The sequence below is a fragment of the Crocuta crocuta genome, unplaced genomic scaffold (assembly GCF_008692635.1).
Source record: "Crocuta crocuta isolate KB4526 unplaced genomic scaffold, BGI_CrCroc_1.0 scaffold13, whole genome shotgun sequence".
NCBI lineage: Eukaryota > Metazoa > Chordata > Mammalia > Carnivora > Hyaenidae > Crocuta > Crocuta crocuta.
In genome coordinates this window covers 1,902,059-1,912,111 of record NW_027530007.1, presented here as the reverse complement: position 1 = coordinate 1,912,111, position 10,053 = coordinate 1,902,059, and the positions used below count along the sequence as shown (strand labels likewise).

The following is a 10,053-nucleotide window of genomic DNA, read 5'->3' as shown; positions in this document are numbered from 1 at the left end:
CTCGTTTCCTGTAAAACCCATTTATCACCTTTCCTGGCCATTTCTTTCCTTTTAAATACAACTTTTTATTACAGAGGGTGGCACAGGAACGTAAATAAGTAAGCAGATGAGTATTTAATTTGAGCATGAAGTTTATCGATACAGAGCAGGGTTTCTCGGCCTCAGCACCGTTGACAGTTTGGACCAGATCATTCTGGGTTGCGGTGGGGGCTGCCCTGTGCAGTGTCGGGTGTTTTATTGACTTCTCTGGCCTCTCCCTGGTGGATGCCAGTAGCGTGCCCCCCTTGGTGACTTTTCTTGCCATTTCTGTGTTAGCTGTGGGAAAAGACCATGAACGTTTTTAGATGCTTCTATAAAAATACTACAAATAAAAACGAAATTGGAAATGTTTAGCATTGTAGCACCTTGAGCTTTCAGGCACTCCGTGTTTTATCATTATATCAAGAGGTTGATTTTTCCGGGCACCTGGCTGGCTCAGTCGGTGGAGTGCATGACTCTTGGTCTCGGGGTTGTGAGCTCGAGCCCCACGTTGGGTGTAGGGATTACTTAAAACTAGGCTCTTAATAAAAAAATGTCGGGGGAAGGACTCCCTAACTGTTACCGTGCTTTAAAAAAAAAAAAGAGGTTGAATTTCTTTTGCTGGGTATTTGGTGGGGGGGCGGGGAGAGTGTCATGTTTATCACTTAGACCGTGAGCTCCCTGGGGAAGGACGTCATCTGAGGGGTCTGTGTGAAGGCTCTCACGCTGCTCTTGTCTAAGTGAGCGTGACAGAGACTCACTGACCAGGGGATGCCTCACCTCCCGCGGGTCCGAGTATGTCCGCAGGTAGCGCCCTGCACACTCCGGCCACCCCTGAGCCCTGAGCCGACGCAAGTGCAGATTTTCTTTGAAGACTCAGCCTTTGTCTTAATTTCATAGTGATCTTCATAATATTTCACTTCGCTGTCATATAAAAAAACAAATCCTGTTTTAGAGTATATCACGGGATGAACTTGATATTCCCAGAAGGTCAGCTTTGTTTATCCTGTGGCTTTGTGTCTTCCCCGTGGCCACTGTCTTCTCGAACTGTGAGCCCGACAAGGAGTCTGAAGGTCTGCTTCAGGCCAGCTTAGATAATCTAAGTAGGCTGGCTGGGAACTTAACCGGTATTTGTAACATTGCTTCAGTGAGAAAATGTGTCTAAGTTGGAAATAATTTGCCTGTAAACTTTGGAAAGTTATCTCACAGTTTAAGTTGTGAATTTCCTTTGTTTAACTTTGCAATCTCTAGTCAGCTAATCCTGTTAAAGTGTTAAAGATGTAACATCTTGATGAAGGCAGATACTGGACAGTGAATAAATTCTAGGAACATTTTGGGAATAGTCTTTAAAACCTGTGTTGCTAAAAGTGTCCTATGACAGATCGCTTTGTAATCTTCCCTGGAGGACTTTTCCGGAGTCAGAGGTTTGATTTAGGAGCATCTCTGATGTGCCGCAGCCGCCATCAGATATACCTGCCCCCCATTTAGGGAAGTGTTAGCGGTAAAACACGGAGCCACGGTACCAGATAACAGGCGGAGTGGGGGGTGGGGTGGGGACTCTGCCATTTCCTAAACGCTTCCCCATGAGCAGATCAACTAACCTTACTCCATCAACAGCTCGGTATGCTGCTTCCTTCCACTTATTCCTTTTGTGGCATTTTGGGAAGAATGTGAAGACCGACGGAGTGGCCCCATGGTGTGGCTGAGGGCCACACTGTGTCCGCGGCACCTGGCAGCCTCCATCCCGCACATCTGGGCACCGCCTTCCTCCTTTGAGGCTGCTCTGAAGTCACCTTCTGACTCCTCCCTTCTGTCCTGGTGCTTGCGGATGGCTAAATGGAAGCAGTCTCTTTTTTTTTTTTTTTAAATTGCTTTTAATGCTAACTTATTTTTGAGGGCGTGCCAGAGACAAAGAGACAGAGAGCAAGTGGGGGAGGGGCAGAGAGAGAGGGAGACACAGAATCCCACACAGGTTCCAGGCTCTGAGCTGTCAGCACAGAGCCCAATCAATGCAGGGCTCAAACCCACGAACCATGAGATCATGACCTGAGCCGAAGTCAGACACTTAACCTACTGAGCCACCCAGGCGCCCCCGAAGCTGTCTCCTGAAGTGGATATTATCAGCAGAGGCAGATCGTGTCAGTCGTGATGAGAGGACACATGATGTTTGCACATTTAGCAGAATGGGAAGGTTTAATTTGGCCAAATTATAGAGTAGAATTTCCACGTGAGTTTATTATTAGTGGAACAGGTATTTGGTGGGGACGTTCTGTGTGCTGGCCACTTCATTGGTTGTTCAGGACACCTACCTGCTTGTTCCTGTGTACAAAGTTTCTCCTCNCGTGATGAGAGGACACATGATGTTTGCACATTTAGCAGAATGGGAAGGTTTAATTTGGCCAAATTATAGAGTAGAATTTCCACGTGAGTTTATTATTAGTGGAACAGGTATTTGGTGGGGACGTTCTGTGTGCTGGCCACTTCATTGGTTGTTCAGGACACCTGCCTGCTTGTTCCTGTGTACAAAGTTTCTCCTTTTTTTTTTTTGGAGAAACCGAGAAATGGCAGGGCGCCTGGGTGGCTCAGTCGGTTAAGCGTCGGACTTTGGCTCAGGTCGTGATCTTACCACTCTTGAGTTCGAGCCCCACGTCGGGTTCTGTGCTGACAGCTCAGAGCCTGGAGCCTGTTTCAGAGTCTGTGTCTCCCTCTCTCTCTGCCCCTCTCCCGCTCATGCTCTGTCTCTTTTTCTCAAAAATAAATAAACATTTAAAAAAGAAAGAAAGAAATGGCAAGAAAGGGTGTAATTAGAGTAATAGATTATTGACTAGAGCTCATCAGACTTATCAGCTTCGCCTATTAAAGCCAGGATAAGAGGACTGGAATGAGAATAGCAGTCCAAGTTGTGAGCAAGATACAGACTCCAGTTTAAAGGAGGTTCTTTGGGGGCGCCTGGGTGGCTCAGTCGGTTAAGCGTCTTGACTTCAGCTCAGGTCATGATCTCGCACTTTGTGGGTTCGAGCCCCGCGTTGGGCTATGTGCTGACAGCCAGATAAGAGCCTGGAGCCTACTTCGGATTCTGTGTCTCCCTCTCTCTCTGGCCCTCCCCTGCTCACGCTGTCTCTTTCTCTCTTTCTCAGAAATAAATATAACATTTAAAAAAATAAAGGAGGTTCTTTGTTCTAGCCAGGCTGTTGTCAGGGGAGCGCAGTACCTCCCTGGTGGGGAGTGGGGCGTTGGGGGACGTCGTGTGAGCTTTTTCCTGCGACTTTGCCCTTGGAGAGGAACCTCAGGGACTTGTTTCTTTGTTCTTCTACTTAACATCTATTTAAGTGTAGGCAACCTTTGTATCGTGATCCTGTGCTGTGTCTTCCTTCCACTAAGGGTGTGCACAGACGTGCTGCTTGTTCTTCCTGAGGTGGGCCCCGTGGTGGCCCCGTGACCATTGTGCCCAAGCAAGTCCCTACTCGGGCAGGAGGTGGACAGATGGGCTTTTGCTTTCCTTGGTCTCTTTATTTAATTGGTATCTTGGCGAAGTCACTTCAGTCGTTTTTATGTCATTGTTGCTTAATGAATTTAATCTAAAAAGATGGGCTACTTAGAGATCCTTGCTAGTTTGGACTCTGACCATGAACTTTTGGGTTTCATCAAAACTCGAATGAGACTAAACATTTTGGTGAATTGTTCCTGCCCTTTCTACAGACACGCGAAAAGAAGCACAATTAACACGGAAGATGTGAAGCTCTTAGCCAGGAGGAGTAATTCACTGGTGAGAGATGAATTTCTTTCCTCGCTCCCCTTTCCCATCAGAATACATTATTCCCAATTAATCACTTGCAGCCATGAAGTGATTCCCCAGGGCACCTTGCATTAAAAACGAGAGACGGTCGAACCATTCAGACCTGCCCGTAATTTATAGTCTCTCTTTCTTCCTGATGGATCGTACTAAGCCAATTTGGAATTTTCTAATCAGCACTCTCTGGGTTTCACAATTTGCCTTTTTTGTAACATCTCAAAACTTTGGCCTTGCGTCTCATCTACAGCATGATGGCAGAGACAGGCCACAGGCTAGAGTGTGTGGGGACAGTTCCGTTACGGTGGCCACGAGCCTGACGGGCCAGGTATGGGCGGAGGGTCCGTACAGCTGAGACGGGCAGAAAACTGAGCGCGTTTTCTGTCTTTTCTCAGAAATCTAGCAGTCCTCTGGACCCGGCCCCATCATTCAGGTGATGCTGGACGATCCCAGGCCAGCGGCCCAGGGCACATCCGGGGCATCTGTGAGGTTTTATGACTAGTGGAATCCTAGCGGTGACAACACTTTATGTCCCGTAACTGTGCTCCCCCCGGGCAGCGACTTCAGTCTCTGCTCCATCTGCCGGGCCTAGAACAGAGCCTGCCGCCCAGCTGGTGTCGGCAAGTAGTTGTCGAATGGGTTTGTACGGCAGTTGACAGTTTACAGGGGGCATTTATAGCTGTTACTTTACATATATTATTTAAACCTCACAACCACCCTCTGAGGGTTTTTAAGAACAGGATTTATTAGCCTGGTTTTACAGGGGAGGCAGCTGGAGTCCAGTAACTTCCTGGAGCCGAATACGAAGCTCTCTGATAGCTGAGCCCTAACCTCCTCGCCCGGAATGAGCGCTGCTTCCATGTGCCGGGCTCTCTTTCCCCCTCTGCTTTTCGAATGTCCTCTTTTTAAAGCCTAAGTCAAGGTTAAAGATGACGTGATCCCTCCGGAAAATAGCGAAGGTGGCTGCTGGTGCTGTGTGTCAGCGGGGAAGACGCTCCTCCTCTCTGCCCAGAAAGTCGGGGCGCGTCAGAGCCGTTAGTGGTCTGTTCCGTGGGCAGTTTTTGCAAAGGACTGGTCAGTGCCGGTCACCTTAGAATACTAATTGGGAAGTTATCTGTTTATTGCACATTTGTTTACTTGCAAACATTGTTTTTATTTTGGACTCTTCGTTTTTTTTTTGTTTTTTTTTTTCATCAGACAGGGTTGCAGCTAAATGTATACATTTGCTGAAATCCTCCCGGAGGGCAGGGATCCTACATTGTGCACCGTCTACCCCTACAACCGGGTGCATATATTGCTCAGTAATGTTAGCTGGATACGTTAGGGGGTGTTGGCTGCACCGGAGCTGGTATAGGGCAGGTTCAGCGCCGGCGTGCCTTCTGCCAGTTCTGCTTTTTTTTTTTTTTAATATTATTTATTTTAGGGTGGGGAGGGGCAGAAGGAGAAAGAGAGAATCCGAAGCAGGCAGCAGGCTCCGTGCTGAGTGGAGGGGCTCGATCCCACAACCGTGAGATCATGATCTGAGCCGAAGTCAAAGGTTGGACACTCAACTGACTGAGCCACCCAGGCGCCCCAAGTTCCACGTTTTAACCCTTCTGATTCTTTAAGGAGTTCCTTCCTACCTGTTTGGTAGGCGTGTAGGCAGTAATCAGTTGATTTTTGTAGTTGATTACTTCTTCCAGAAAAAATGGGAAGTTCTGTTTCACTCTAAGGAATGTAACCCAGGCTTTTCCACCCAAATTCTTAGGGAGGCGTGTGGATTCCCACTGCCTCCCGCAGGCTTATAAAATGGCACAGCCAGATACAAATGTATTCCTTCCTTCCTTCCTTCCTTCCTTCCTTCCTTCCTTCCTTCCTTCCTTCCTTCCTTTCTCCCTCCCTCCCTCCATCCCTCCTTCCCCACCTTCCCTCCCTCCCTCTCCTCTCTCTCTTTCTTTCTTTCTTTCAGCTAAAATACATCACAGAGAAAAACGAAGAGCTCACTCAGTTTAACTCAGAACAAAGAGCAAAAAAGAAGAAGAAGTTAGAGGAAGAAAACAAGAAACCAGTGGAGCCAGCAGAGGCCGGAGCAGCAGGAAGGGACAGTTCGACTGTGTAGCCACCACGGGCAAAGGCAGGCGGCCTTCAGCGGGGAGGGTTGCCAAGAGCCGACGTGGCCACAGAAGGATTTTCCAGGGGATCAGCAGAGATTTAAACAAAAGGCTAAGAGGCTTGCCGTGCTGCGTTCTCAGAATCACTGGCTGCCGGAGCTGGTGTCAGAGAGACTCTCCAGCAGGATACTCCGTCTCCAGCCCCCGCTAACGGCATGGTTTGAGTGGCAAAGATTGGAAATTCTATCTCTTGCTAATAAAATTGTTTCAGCAGTTTAAATGTGGTCGATTTCTTAAGAAAATACGTTCTATATTCTATGTAATTTTTCAGGCTGACTGAAATTTTTCAGTCCCCGAAAAATAATAAAGCTCTTTTAGTTCTTTTGACCAGCAATAAAGCTTTTCAACCTGGGTCACTTGTGACCACGGGTAAACGTGATGTTTGGAAATTGTCCGTGTTACTTTTTAAAGGTGATTTTCTCCAGAACTCACTTGATGCAACCTTTCTCTTGGTTATTTTGTAATTTAACTATAGTTCTACGGCCGGAAGTTTTCCTGGAGAGGAAAACCTGGGCTCTTCCCAGATGCTTCAGCGTGTTGTGTCCTGGTTCAGATGTGAGGGCTGGTCCTCCCAAGCGCCCGGTTCTGTGTCTTCTCTCGGGGGTGTCTGGGAGGCCCGGGGTGTGCATTTCCCCTCCAGGGGGAAGCGAGGGAAGTGGGGGGCAGCGTTTGCAGAGCCCAGTTCTGTGCACCGAGCTGCCCCGGAGGCTTCCCATAGTACCTCCGTGCATTTCCACAGCCTTATCAGTGTGGATCTCATTATCCCCATTTTACTGACATGCAGACTGAGGCTCGAAGAGGTTAACTCACTGCCCGGCTCTACGGATCAGAGACAGTAGTCACACTGGGGAGTGCTGACTAAAGAGAGGGCAAGAGAGACGAGGACACGTGTTTGGATAGAATTTATACCACCCGTGCCCAACTATGATGTGCAAGAGACACGCCAAAGTTTGGCTCCCCGAGGGCGGTCGTGGGCTGTGGTCACAGGAAAGCACTGAAGCCAAGCTTCTCGGCATCAGGCCCCGCAAAGGACGAGCCATTTCATCTCTGGAAATGACTGTGTGTCACATCGGAGAAAGGAAAGAGAATCCACCCTTAGGTCACACTCCCGCCCTGGTCTGCGTGAGCAGCTTCACTTCCGGATATGCTGTCGTGAACTGCACGTCACGAGAGGTTAGACAGTGGATGCCATGGACTTTCCAGAAGTCTTGGATTTGCATCCTGGTTTTGCAACTCCGGTGGCCGTGTGACTTTGGTAGGTTTGTGTTCTCAGTGCAGTGGGGCGCCCAGCACCTTGCAGCGAGGTTGTATGTGACAGGAAGGGGAAGGGGGGGCACTGTTACTGTGCGTCTCGTGTTTGTGGATTTCTGGAGCTCTCGAAACTCGGGACACTCACGATTGGAAGTGGTGAACTCTGCGCCGCGGGCGTCCTGTCCCTGGTTACAGGCTTGGCGAGGGCACCTTGGAGCTGCCGTGAGTTTTGGTGTGAAATTTTCTAGCCAGATCGTAAAATTGACTTGATGTGCATGTCATCTGTTGGTTTGTTTGGCACTTTTAATGTGTGACCTACTTATACTGCAGGTGAGTACGTTTTTCAGGGCTCACGACACGGGAGTGGTCAGACTTTGTAAGGAAGCGCTGACTATTTCCTCTTCCCCTCTGCACATTCGAGATGCGGTCTTGTTTACTCTGGAATATCCAAAGTGATGCCGACCGTCTTGTGCGAGGCCATCTTTGGGGACAGATGGCAGAAAGGAGTGGCAGAGGGCCCTGTTTTGTGGGCTGGCTTCTTCAAGTGTCCCGGAAGCTCATCTGAATTTTTAACCTATTAGCCATTTACCACATGATGAACTGCATAAAGAGGCTCGTGTCTTTGGAGTGAAGGTGTCCTTGGAACACAGCTGGGGGCAACCTACATTTATAGTATGTGTTGTCTTCCTTGTTACACCAGTTTCCCCAAGAGCTTGGAATATAAGGTGTGGTGTTGATGTGTTATTACCGAAGTTAACTGGAGCCAGGGAACTTGGAAGGCACCCCTTTCCGCACACAGCAGCCCCTGGAACGCGGCGGGAAGGGTCGGCACTGGCTCGTACGCAGCCGATACCTTAGAGCCTAGTTGTCCCAGAAGGGTTAGATCGGGACACTTCCTCCCTTTACTGAACCGTGGATTTATAAAGAGGCCCTAGAGGTCGTTTAGTCCAGTCTCCTCCAACGAGGAACTCTCACAGCATTCTCCAGGGCAGAGCCCTTCTGGTTATGGGACACTCGCAAGTTTCTTCCGTATACAGACAAAAGTCTTTTCTAACTTCTTTAAAATTTTTTTAACGTCTTTATTCGTTTTTGAGAGAGAGCGTGAGCAGGCATGGGGCAGAGAGAAAGAGAGAGAGGGAGACAGAAAATCTGAAGCAGGCTCCAGGCTCTGAGCTCTCAGCACAGAGCCCAACGTGGGGCTTGAACTCATGAACTGCGAGATCATGACCTGAGCCGAAGACGGACACTTAACCGACTGAGCCACGCAGGCGCCCCTTTTGTGACTTCTATCTGGGTCCTGTTCTGTCCTTTAGAATGAGCTGTCTCTGTTTTTCAAAATAATTCAGTACTGCCCTTTTTGTTTTCTGGTGTGTGTGTGTGTGTGTGTGTGTGTTAACGTATTTGTTTATGTTTAAGTAGGCTCCATGCCCAATGTGGGGCTTGAACTCAGGACCCTGAGATCAAGAGTCCCGTGCTCTACTGGCTGAGCCGGCCAGGAGCCCCAGTACTGGGTTCCTTTTACTCAAAGTTCCCACTCTGCATCTTTTCAGAAACACATACTTGCAGAAGACCTCAGATTATCAGCTCCCTGCGGACAGGCTTTGGGCTGGAGAAGGGTGGTCACCTGGTGTCTTGTGCAGCGGTGGGCACCCCGGTGCGTGAGAGGTGCCGGTGGAGCAAGCAGAGCCCTTGCTTAGGCTGCGTGGCTTCGGTTGGGGTTCCCACACGTGGCGTGTGGCTCTTCTCCGTCATGGGAGCAAGAAGGACTGAGGAGATGTCAACAGCGGTTCCGAGCACGAGTGCCCGCTGTACGTTCCACTTGTGCCGGGTTTGTTATTTGGTCCTCACAACGACTCCGTGACGTGGGCAGCAGGCGCTATTGTTCATCCCCATTTCCCAGACGAGGAAACTGGGGCCACAGAGAGGCTAATTAAATAGCAAAGCCAGGGTTTTCGTCTGCAGCCCTCACCTTGAAGACACGTTGCCCCCTCCTTGGAAACAGCCAGTACTGAGATGACACGTAGCCTTCCTCCCCCGCCCCACGCGGCCCTCCCCGGCTCACTTACCGTCACCCCAAAAGTGTGCTTTCATTTGTAGGCTGCGTGTCCTGCCCCCTGGCTGGGCTCTAACAGCGCTGCTGGGGTGGTGTGGGCTGGGTCCTTTGTCGTTCTGTGTACACGCTAGGTGCTCAGAGGGTTTAATGAGTCTGTCGAGTAAAGGCTGCAAAATAGGGGCGCCTGGGTGCCTTAGTCTGTTGACCACTCAGGTCACGATCTCATGGTTTGTGAGTTCAAGCCCTGCATTGGGTTCTCTGCTGTCCGTGCAGAGCCTGCTTGGGATTCTCTCTCTCTCTATCTCTTTCTATCTCTCCCCTGCTCTCGTGGTCTCTCTCAAAACTGAATAAACATTTAAAAAATATCTGCAAAATAACTCAGGGTACAAGAAACTGGCCGAGCTGCTGTGAATTTCTCATCTGTAAAAATCCCTCAGTTTTTAATCCATTTGTGGTGCTTAGGCAAAGAAATTAGTATAGAAAAATATATGAGCCAGGACTCCTCAGGTCATGGAGGTTTTACCCAGACCCTTTCAAGTCCTGTGATGAGATGGAACTTCACATGGACACATTCCCCGTGAGCGGGGGGTCCCAGGACTGTGGCCGAGAACCTACGTGCTCCCGCTGCATGACTGCCTCTCGGGACCTTGCTGTGGCTCCTGGCCACGTTTAGCAGCTCTGTGGCCCGGGTCTCAGTTTACCGGTCATCCTGGGTGGATGAAGAGGGCCTTTGCTCGTGTGAGGCTGAAAGTGGGACCAGTGAAGGGAAGCGGTTGGGGCTGGGGGAGGTG

The 10,053-nt window shown here is 49.5% G+C and overlaps 1 protein-coding gene across 2 annotated transcripts in view; it reads left to right on the top strand.

Moving 5' to 3' along the window:
- CENPS (centromere protein S) overlaps positions 1-6,178 on the top strand; it is an 11,381-nt gene extending 5,203 nt beyond the window's left edge. For both annotated transcript variants that reach the window (XM_077763832.1, XM_077763830.1), the window contains exons 4-5: positions 3,718-3,784; positions 5,757-6,178. In XM_077763832.1, coding sequence (XP_077619958.1) covers positions 3,718-3,784; positions 5,757-5,906 — 217 coding nt within the window. In that variant the 3' untranslated portion in view covers positions 5,907-6,178. The remainder of the gene's footprint in view (positions 1-3,717; positions 3,785-5,756) is intronic.
- Positions 6,179-10,053: the final 3,875 nt, after the last annotated feature.